The 11,346-nt window shown below is 37.1% G+C and overlaps 1 protein-coding gene across 2 annotated transcripts; it reads right to left on the reverse strand.

Annotated features, from left to right (window-relative positions):
• Positions 1 to 890: 890 nt before the first annotated feature.
• Positions 891 to 10,656, reverse strand: LOC119596470 (H/ACA ribonucleoprotein complex subunit 4-like). 2 transcript variants are annotated; one of them, XM_037945736.1, is made up of 12 exons: positions 10,631 to 10,656; positions 9,577 to 9,725; positions 9,124 to 9,340; positions 8,467 to 8,591; positions 7,574 to 7,700; positions 7,108 to 7,221; positions 6,297 to 6,448; positions 4,930 to 5,059; positions 4,456 to 4,574; positions 3,738 to 3,923; positions 3,190 to 3,372; positions 891 to 2,748 (listed from the first exon to the last, which is right to left on the reverse strand). In XM_037945736.1, the coding sequence occupies exons 1-12, from the start codon at positions 10,641 to 10,643 to the stop codon at positions 2,686 to 2,688; spliced, it is 1,578 nt and encodes a 525-aa protein (XP_037801664.1). In that variant the 5' UTR covers positions 10,644 to 10,656; the 3' UTR covers positions 891 to 2,685. The 2 variants fall into 2 exon arrangements, with proteins under 2 accessions (XP_037801664.1, XP_037801665.1); XM_037945737.1 differs by lacking the exon at positions 10,631 to 10,656 and adding an exon at positions 10,547 to 10,612.
• Positions 10,657 to 11,346: the final 690 nt, after the last annotated feature.

Genomic DNA, 11,346 nt, shown 5'->3' on the forward strand with positions numbered 1-11,346 from the left:
TATTATTCCCAACTTGGGTATTTAGGCATTTTCCGCGGTACGTTTTGTGGACTTGTATCGAATCATATCAGATTAATTATAACAATGAACGAAGCTTGTTATTGCTTTCACCACTATTGTTAACGTTTGTCCCAAATTGTTGCGGTCATTTTGTATACTTTAACCGAGATATATCATATAGAATGATATTACACATTTTAGCTTTTAAAAAAAGCTATTATTTTCCGTTACTTTTAATGTACTTGCCGAGGTGTGGACATCACAGCTTTTTACAAATTCACGAATCAAAATCACCTATAATCTTGAACATGGATTTTTTTCTAATTTAAGTTTGGAATAACTAGCAATGACGATAGCTGGCAAAATTGAAACATTTGTCTTTTGGGTTTCCAATATGGCAAAATCCTTAAGCTCTGTCCATACAAGCGGGTATAATTGGCGGGATTTGGAATAGTGATGTCACAGAAATTACTTTTCCCGGTAGTTTGGTCGCCTTGGTGCCTACTAATCATTCCACAAGCCCTTAGGACACATCAGCACAAGGAAGCAACTTTCATAAATGATCCGAAGAAAAAAAAACATTGTTAGTGAAAGGACATCTAATCATATTCGAATGCTATTTGTATACGATATTTATTGAAGAGTATAAAAACGAAATTGAAATTGCAACTGATTTAGTTGCCAAGTAACATACTTGACTAACAATCTTTTCTTCAAAATTTCCATAGTAAATCAAAGCAACAAGTGGTCACAATTCTGAAATGCAGTCCAAAATATAGCATATATTGCAACATTGAGAATTGATTCAAGGGAAAGGGAAATATTCCTGCAAATCTATGGCAGTGTGAAATATATCATATATATATATTTAGGAAATAAATCAGCTTAAATTTGGACATTTATATTTTATTAAAAACATTCTAATACTAGTGATGTGTGGTCCAATCACTTATCACTGAAGATATGGGCCAACATGAACACATCTTGAACCCTAAACGCGAGAAAAAGCCTAGTAACACACTCTGCACAATCTATTTAACTAAAAGGCTTAAAAAAATCCAATACATGCTAATTCATTTAGCAACATAACCATAGCGTAATGGACACACAAAAAAAAGTTCACGTTAACATCATCACCGGATGAACTACCACAACATCCTGCCAATGCACAGAAGTCTTTCATTCATTTTCTCTCTTTTTAAGCCTTTCACAACCAAAGACCATGCAAAGTCTCTCACTAGGCTTCATCACCAGCAATTTTAGCAACCGGATCTTCAGATGCTACACCGTCATGGCAATCTCTGCTTCACATGCAGGTCTTTCAACATTGGTACTTCAAAGACTCCCATCTGGTTTGTTTGTTTGTTTAACTTCGCCTCAGAACATTACCAGCACTGTGCTCCCCCTCTTGGACCCCACGGAAGGGACTTCCCATGGCCTTCCCGCAGGTCTTGGTGTCAGGAAAACAACAAATTACTCTACTTTTAGCCTTGGGGTGGTTCTGGTAGTGGCCCAGAGAAGGTGGGGGAGGAGGAGGAGGAGGGGGAGAATGTTACATGAAAGAGTCTTTTTTTACATAAGGTTAAAAGGAAGAAGGTTGACACTTTGTTATGTACTTTACATACCCTGATCACATATCCATGCTCAACAACATTACAGTAAAATACTTTTCCAAGAATAATGGGAATTATTCAAAACAAAGTGTTCTACACAACAACAACAACAAAAAATTCTAAATAAAAAATTCACATTTTGTCTCATCTAAGCACTGCTGCAGACACTAGAGATAATTTGTCAGTGGAAATAATGTGACAACAACGGCGATAGGCTTCTGTTCCCTCACAGGAGGATGATAAATCTTAAAAAATTCAATATAAACAAACTATTTAGCTACTTAGCATACATATGTACACAAACTGTACACCCACTATGCTCTAACAAACTTGTTCTAAAAAAAAATAAATAAAAAGAAAAAAATAAAGGAAAATAAATTAAATCAGTAACCAATCCTAAATAATTTGGCAATCTTTTCTGAAATGCAAACATCTGGTCTGGCAGTCTGTCAGGCCTCTCATTAAACTAAGCACCATAACAAACACAACTTTAAAATTAAACATTTAGATACTTTCATAAAACACCTATTCTAGAAAAGAAGAAGCTTTCAAGGAATCGTTTCAAGCTAAATTTTGAAAGTTGGTGAATTTCTACAGGCATAAAAATCTTCCACTAAACCAGTTTTTAGCACAGGAAAGGCTCTCTTCCTACTACATTTGCAAGTTTCTCAAGATATTTGACCCAAAGCACTATATTTTTCTTTTAAAAAATTAAGAAAATTGAGCATCTGGTGGCTAAACCAGTTAAGGACAAGATCCTTCAACAGCCACCTCCCTCATTCCCCCCAAAAAGACATCAAGTATTTCTTATACTTTCATACCGACAAGTGTATTCCAACATAACGTATAACACCAAAGGGCACTATTTCCTTTCAACGAAAAAGTAGATTCAGGTGAGTGTTCCACACAACATTTCAGTGCATGTTTGAAAAGAAAAAAATATATATTCTCAATAATAATAATTATAACGATAGTAACTGATAAGTAAAATAAAAGTCTTTTCTTTTGTTTATCCAGATATTCCATCACAGCCAAAGTAATCTGCTGGCCAGGTGCTCGAGTCCAAATGCCTTTATTCTGATTCTTGCTCTTCCTTCTTCTTCTTCTTCTTCTTCTTCTTTTTCTTCTCTCCACTCTGAAAGAGAGAAGAACGTTTAGATCAAATGGCTGTGAATAAAAGAGGGCCTTAGTCCCATGCAGGCCGTAATTCCATCAAAAGAAGCCATGATGCAGTAAACAGAAATAAAAATATGGAAAGAATATAATCAAATGTAGTCAGTCCCTGTGATATTTAGTCTTAACTGTACATTCCAATCAAAAACAATAAAATCCACTCCTTGAACCTACCCTGTTCTCCATTCCTTCCTTCCTTACTCAAAGCTAAAATCTCCATACTTTTCTTATTCAAGTATGACACTGATTAATGTATTAAATTCCCTCCCAACATTACAGATTTCTCAATTAAGAAACATGTTCAAAATAAACTAGATATTAACGTCTAACTATGTGGGGAGAACCACAAAAATAAATAAACAAGTAAATATATAAATAATAATAATGTTCTCATATTCCTTACCTCTTCTTCAGGCTCAGCCTCCATCACTTCCTGCTTGATCACTACTGCTGCTGCTTCTGTTTCTTCTTCATCCTCTTCCCTCTTCTTCTTCTTCTTCTTTTTCTTTTCCTTCTTTGTCTGTGCTTCATCTGCCACAGGAGTTTCCGCTGCTGCTGAGGCGTCAGAGCCTTCACTCAACTTTCTCTGTAATTTTTGAAAAGTTCAACATATACATACAACTTCAACTGAGAGACAGACAGACACATATACCACCAATTCCCACAAATTCGCCTCACAATTCTATCTTTTTCTTATACTTGTATACTTCACATATCATTCAGTAGCAACTCAGCTTTACAAGATTCATTAAAGTGATTATTTGTTTTTTCTCTCCTCTTTGTTAACACGTATATGACCCCTTTTATGTAAACTTTCTACATTAATTTTGGTTGAATTATCCCCTAATTACAGACATACAATGGGTCACTGTGATTGGTTGGGCTACCTGACCAAATGAAAGATAATCACACTATCCTGTAGAGGATATCACTATTCAAAGAACAACATACCTTCTTGGGTTCAACTGTTGGCATAGCCTCAACGGTTGGTGTAGCTGCTGCAAAACTGTCAACGGGTTCCTTTTTCACCGTTCTGTAGTCAACATAGTTGTGCAACCAATCTGACGGTGTGTTTTCATTTGGCTTCCCATGCTTGTCGAGAAGACCATCCTTGATCATGGTCTTCTTCATTGTTGCCTGTGGATGAGAAATAGTGGTCAAACTTGGAAAGCAAGAGACAAAGGTATATGGAAAAAGATATGAAGGTTGATAAAAATTGCAGAAGAAATGGCAAGAAGAAAAAAACTTCTGAAGTGCGTAAAGCAATGGATCTATGCACTGAAAAAAAAGTATGAATACTAGAACATAACTAACTTTTTATAATAATTAACAAAAAGCATTTAACCAATTTCTTACCCAATACTTTTCTTGATCCCTAATAGTCTTTATAACTTTACATTACCACTTCCTATCCATAAAACTATAAAACTGCTTTAGAAATCAATCAATTACACCATAGGAAGTAAAGAAATGTTACATCTTCAAAGCCTACATCATTGTGATTCCATCACTTAAACATCAGGGTGCTGCAAACCATTTAAGATCATTCATCACTTTATAAAGGGCATGCATGCCCTTGGTTACAGATCACATATGATTATTCCTTCATTCCCAGTAAAAAGGGGTTACAGATCACAGAAACAACAACACCTGAAGGAGGAAAACTCACCTTTGGTCCCAGGCCCCACTTGCGCGGGTATGTATCTCTTTCCATGATTACTCTCTTGATTTTGGCCACAACGCCGTGATCACAGGAGGACATGGTGGAGGTGGTCATAAGGGCAAGAGCTGTAAAATAAACACATTGGAAGCAAATGAAAATGTGTAATGTATGGACTTACAACAATACATTGGTCACTAAAAGATTTCCATTGATGGAGAAAGAAAAAAAGAATGAAAGACAGAAAGAATGGAAATGAAAGACAAGGAAAAAAAAAGCTTGATAAAAGAAATATAGGAAAAGAAAAATAAAGAAAGAAAAAACCCATTACCTTTCTGCCTATACATATTACAAGCCAAAAATATACAACCAAAACATATGACCAATAATTCATTATCTTCATCAACTGAACATATAAAAAAAAAAATAAATAAAATAAAATAAAAATAAAAAATTTAAAAATAAAATAAAACCAAAACTCACCGATACAAATGGCCTCTCCCTTGGTGGTGCAAACTACAATCTCCTCATTCAGCTCAATGCCGTTCTCGTATCTCAGCACACCAGGCAACATGATCTTGGCTCCATAACAAACTGCATTAACTGCCGAATCCTGGAAGTCACAATTACAACTATTCATATTGCTTGCTTTGCTAAATATTGAGGGGTGTTTACAAGAATTAAGTCTATAATATCTCATACTATCAATGTATCTCAACAATATGAACACACATGAAGTGTAAGGCATGAAATCATACAAGTTACCTTTATATATGAACAACCAATAAATTTTATAAACAAATTATGAAGCATTGGTTCATTAAGACAAAACAAATATTAAAAAAGAAGAGAAAGAAGGAGGAAGAGGAAGAGGTCCAAGAAAAAGAGGAAAAAGAGAGGGGAAGAAATGAGGAAAAAAATTAAAAAGAGAAAGAGAGAGGAAAGGAGAGAAGGAAGAAGGGAGCAGAAAAGAGAGAGAGAGAGAGAGAGAGAGAGAGAGAGAGAGAGAGAGAGAGGAGGAAGAGAAGAGAGAGAAGAGGAGAGAGAGAAGAGAGAGAGAGGAGAGAGAGGAGAGAGAGAGAGAGGAGAGAAAGGAGAGAGGGTGAAGAGAGAGAGAGAAGTGAGAAGAGAGAAGAGAGAAGTGAAGAGAGAGAGGAAGAGAGAAAGAGAGAGAGAGAGAGAGAGAGGAGAGAGAGAGAGAGAGAGAGAGAGAGAGAGAGAGAGGGTGAGAGAGAGAGAGAGGGTGAGAGAGAGAGGGTGAAAGAGAGAGAGAGGGTGAAAGAGAGACAGAGAGAGGGTGAAAGAGAGACAGAGAGAGGGTGAAAGAGAGACAGAGAGAGGGTGAAAGAGACAGAGAGAGGGTGAAAGAGAGACAGAGAGTGAGAGACACAGAGACAGAGAGTGAGATACACATAGACAGACACAGAGACAGAGAGTGAGAGAGACACAGACAGACACAGAGACAGAGAGTGAGAGAGACACAGACAGACACAGAGACAGGAGTGAGAGACACAGAAGACACAGAGACAGAGAGTAAAGACAGAACAGAGAGAGAGATGAGAGACACACAGACAGACACAGAGACAGAGAGTGAGAGACACACAGACAGACACAGACAGAGAGTGAGAGACAAACAGACAGAGAGAGACAGAGAGTGAGAAAAACAGACAGAGACAGAGTGAGAGTGAGAGTGAGAGTGAGAGAGAGAGAGAGAGAGAGAGAGAGAGAGAGTCAAACAAACAAACAGAGAGAGACAGAGTGAGAGACAAACAGACTGTGAAAGACACAGACAGAGAGAGACAAATACAAGCAAGCATACCTCCAATAACAAATCTCTCTCTCTTCCTTACCTTCATAATGATTCTCTTGTGAGCGGTAAGCATGGCTTCTAGGGGCTTTACTGCTCTTCGCAGATACGAATCATCGCCGTGATTTTCAAAGAGCCACTGGGCATCTAAGACATCATGCATGGTTACTAGCGAGTCCTTTTCACCCTGTATACCTGCGGGTGATTTTATCATTAGTGTGGAATTTTTCTTCATTGTCATTATAAGAATTTTTATTCCTCATTGCATAAACTAAATAATATCCATATTTGCATACATTATTAGTCAGATTGAGGTTTTGTATACCAAAACTCATTACTAAACCCTATAATGCTATATAACAAAGGTGAAAATACTGGTGATGACTAGCATAATATACAGTATCTTTAAATTAATATTTTAAGTAATTATCATCAACCTGCTGATTATCAAATGATTGTCACTGCCATCCTGTCATCAATGACAATAAACCTTCGAAGTGCATTTCTGCCATGATAAATAAAAAAAAAAATAATAATAATAATAATAATAATAAATAATTATTTCATGGTCATCATCAATTCATATCATGCAATGAAGTTTCCACTTCAGTATCACCTTCACTGTGCTTAAATATTACTCAGACACTAAAACAAGCAGTAGATTACAATCTAAACACCTGTGTATCTTCATTCTCTGATAGACATAGCTAAGTTTATGTATTTTTTCTCGACCCTCTCCTGTCAAAAAACTCTTATTCCCTCTTTACCCTCCACCCATTTAAGCTCTTCCTCCTCCACACGCACCCTAGGAAAAAACATTAAAAAACCCAGCTAAACATCGGCATGGGCCTCACCTGATCTCACTCTCCGTAGCTCCTGCATCTGTCCTCCCGTACCCAAATGAAGACCAAGGTGAACGCACATGGTACGGATGTATGTGCCAGCCTCGCAGCTCACCCAAAATATACCTTTGTGCAAGAAAAATATACATTTTAGATACAGCTCTGAAGCTTATCATATCTAACATAACACATCTTAAAGACTTTTATATGGCGTTTAATAAATATTGTAAAATACATATTCCTCTCATAGTTGATTGTATACCCCATGACTTGATTTTGGAATGTAATCATTTCTCCATTTCTCTAACTAATATTTTTTCTTACTTGGATAAGGTTTAGATAACATCAAGAGAGCATGCTAATTTTTTTTAACCATCTAATGGAATCTTGAAAACATACTGAAACTGAAGAAAAAAATGACAAAACCACAAAACTTTCACTCTGCAGCAAAAGCCACAAGATATGTAACATAGCATACCCATATTTTGCTCCGGATCATACTCAATGAGTTTGTTATCATACACAGTCCGGACGCGGAGCTGACGCTTCACGGCAGAGATAAGTGGCGGCCTCTGGAACTGTGCCCCCTTCAGTTTGTCGAGTGTCTATGGGAAAGAACACTCCAGCTCAGTACTGCTGATGGGGTGGGAAGAACCCGTATTTTTTCTTGTTATTTTTTTCTGGTGGCAAAACTCTTTTGAAAAGAACAGTTGGGTTTACCATCCAGCTACAGTGTTTAGAATGACGGAATAAAGTGACAGCACTGTATTCCTTGGACCTTTTTTCCTTGCTACAGACATGCATACGAAAAGCACGACCTTTGACATGTGGGAAGTAATGGTCACACGAGTCAGCTTGAAACAAGCTCCTGATCAACTTGTATAATGGTTGCTTAAGCTTTTAAAAGGATATTGAGCATTTTAATGGCCTATATTATTAAATCTGTAATTAGTTCCTTACAATGGCTAAATCTTTTTACATTTTGATATCAAATTTTATTACTTTCCCTCATTTATATATTTTACCAATGTAGACTGGCTATTTAAAGTGAAATTTTATTCACATTACAAATATATACTTTATTAACCAGCTCATTTTACATTACCAAAGTAACTACTACTATGATATGCAAATTACATCAACTTTTTGAAGAATATATCAGCTAGCATCCTTTTACAAGCAATTTGACTAATACAAAAATCAAAGATTACAACAATCCTTTTAAGCATCTTATAAAACAGCTAACAAGTTATGCAAAAGACAATAAAAAAAAAAAAAAAATGCAATTGGAAAGAAGAGGGATAAACACAACACTCCCTTGACAGGAATTTCAAGACCGTGGCTATTTCCACGATCAAGATTATTACCAACCTGTTTAATTCTTGCTAAATTATCTACACTTTCGTGCAGTCGGAAGATACAGACGTACTCCTTTCCAGCTCCTTGCTGAGATTTTACTAATCTGGTGCTTCGTTCTAAACACACAATCAAACAACCTGAAAGGAAGGGTCACAAAATTTACATCAGAAAAACCTTGCCATCATCTATTAAAGTCCTGAGTTCCATTTCAAGAACTTTAGAAGAATAACTATCACTGACGACAACTGAAATACTATGTAACACACACAATATCTCGTTAATATTCTCATCTTGAAATCTGAAAATGGACCAGTTCAACTACACTTATAAAGATTGATCTTATGATAATACTATCTGAAAAAGACTGTGTAGACAAGAGAAAAACTAATGAAACGGCAACAAAGGTGCCACAGCCTCCGCACTTCATGATCTATCTGAGACAAACAAACTACTTCTTCGCATGATGGAGCTTGCCGACCTACTCATCAATCTTCACTCAAACAAGGAAGCACAATAAACACACTTGTTGTGGCTTGTTGCCTTTTAAGAGTGAAGAACCGAGGCCATGGCACTGCTTTGAGCTTTCCTAATCCACTCAATCACATCAGCCCCTAACTTAAAATTTGCAACATATAACTTCAGTACATCAAATACTTCTGCTCAACTCACCTGTGACTTTGGGATCTAAGGTACCCGAATGCCCCGTCTTCTCTAGCTTAAGAATACGCTTAATCCACGACACAACCTCGTGCGAAGAAGGATTACTGGGTTTGTCTAGGTTGATGAAACCAGCTTTCAGGTATTCGGAAATTGTTCGTTTTAGCGGTGAGCATCCGTGCGGTAAGGGGGTGTAGTGGTTTGTACGGACATTCAACCTATCAAAGTTCTGGAGGGTGTTAAGGGTAAAATGTAAGATTAATATTTCTTATGCATAAAGGAGTAATCACTCAAGTTTTTATAGACATGTGGTTATTTTATACAAATTCATATGAATAAAACTAAAATATATGAATTCTTATAGACATGGAGACAATTAATAAGACTCCTTAATATTCTTCTCATTACTTTACTTTACTGATAACTTACACACTTCAATCCCTTCTGACCAAGCAAGTAATTTACCTTAAGGAGGAGAGGCCATTCCGACGTGTCCAGCACCTTCGCGGGAGCTTCCGAAGGTTCAATTTTAAAGCTCATCTCCTGGTGAAGCTCCCCAATGGACTTTTTGCTCTTCTTCTTCTTGACTTCGCCCTCCATTGTCCCTAACGTTCCTGCAGGAGAGAAGGTCAGTGAGTCAGCTGTTCTGCAGGCTGGCCAGGTCTCAGCTGGTGATCCATCAATAAACATTTAACACTCTGACCACACTTTAGTAAATCAATGGGGATTTAGTATTCAAATCCTCAAGAAAGTTCACGAATTCGTTACATGTGAACGTAAACAATATAAAATAAAATTAGAGGAGTTTAACAATAAACTGGATGGCCCCTTAATCTCCCCTTCATAAAGCCACACTCAACAAACAGGATTTACTCCTTCATACGCCAACTGTTGTTAAATAGTGAGCGAAATCTTGAGAAATATGACAAAAAATAGCGCAGTCATTGCAGAAATTTTGAGGACACTACGTGAACCAATCTAAACTGACTGGATGAAAAACAAAGCACTTTTCCAATTAATTACTAAAACCCTATAAACGAAGTAGTTGTGGCCGCCCTCTGAACACAACACTGGATGATATTGTCAATTTCCTCCCGAAATAAAGGCGTTTGAGGAGGATTGTGACTGTCAACATGCGCGCCATGCTTGAAATCGATCCGGGAGAAATGGCTTTTTCAGTCCATTTTCCACCTTTTATCCAGTTATCACACTTCTTCCGAGAAGGTACATTGGAAATAAGAGATATTCACATTTAGCCTCCAACACTCTCACGTCAATTCAACTTAAACTTCGAATTAAAAAACGAAGAAAACACACAACTCGATCGTCACCTCTCCCTACCCTGGCACTTATCACCTCATTTCTCGGACACTCCCGTCTTGAACAGGCATAACAATCGCTTGCATACAATTCCCAAGCACTGCACTTTACGCACCTCACCCCGAGAACCAAATCGAAATCGAAAGTTCAGAGGAAAACGAGATCAAAGGAGCACTTGACCGGGAGATGTGAGACCTACCGTTTGCAGCCATGTTGTTTGTTGTCGAGCACGTGCGTTTGAAGGCAGAGGACGTTGGAAAATAAGTACCGCCTCCTTTTAAATGATTTTCTTCGTATTTGGGGGCATTCTTCTTCTCAGATTTCGAGGATTTTTGTATGTTCCAGCCTTTTGGAAATTATTTTGGTTGCTTTATTATCTTTTGTATGTGTTTCGTTTTTTAATGTTGGTTGGGTGTCCTTTTGGGTTTGACTTTTTGGGGGGGTTTGAGTTCTAGCTCTTATTTCCTTTATTCTCATTGATAATTTCGAATTATTTAAATTTCCCTTAAAATATTTGCAATGTTTTTAAGGTGATTTATGAATGTTTTGCTTCTTTCGTTCTGAATTTTAAAAAAAGAAGCACGGCGACCCCCGGCAAATAGGTACCGGTCTCATTTGTACTTTTTAACACATTTCAACAAAATCATAATGCCTTCAACATACCCTTGATTTACCAATTTAATCAGTCATTATCAAATACCAGTGTGTTATATATTTTGCATGTGTTTTACAGTTAGCCAGTTCGACTGCCTTTTTGAACTGGTCAATTACCCGGGGGATCGGACTGACACATAAATACACCGTTGATAATAACGTTAATATTAATTCAGCATTAATATTCTCATTACGATTTACTTCGAAAGTCTTTCAATAGTGTGCATTGCCATATCAGATTCACGGGTCCCCGTTGGTCTC

The sequence above is a fragment of the Penaeus monodon genome, chromosome 38 (genome assembly GCF_015228065.2).
Source record: "Penaeus monodon isolate SGIC_2016 chromosome 38, NSTDA_Pmon_1, whole genome shotgun sequence".
NCBI lineage: Eukaryota > Metazoa > Arthropoda > Malacostraca > Decapoda > Penaeidae > Penaeus > Penaeus monodon.

Bases quoted from the DNA above. Each gene is read 5' to 3' on its own strand.
- LOC119596470 (XM_037945736.1), bottom strand. The intron at 9,341-9,576 runs GTAAATTACTTG...AACACCCTCCAG, and splicing joins AATGGCCTCTCCTCCTTAAG to AACTTTGATAGGTTGAATGT. The intron at 7,222-7,573 runs GTATGCTATGTT...TCTTGCACAAAG, and splicing joins TGATCCGGAGCAAAATATGG to GTATATTTTGGGTGAGCTGC.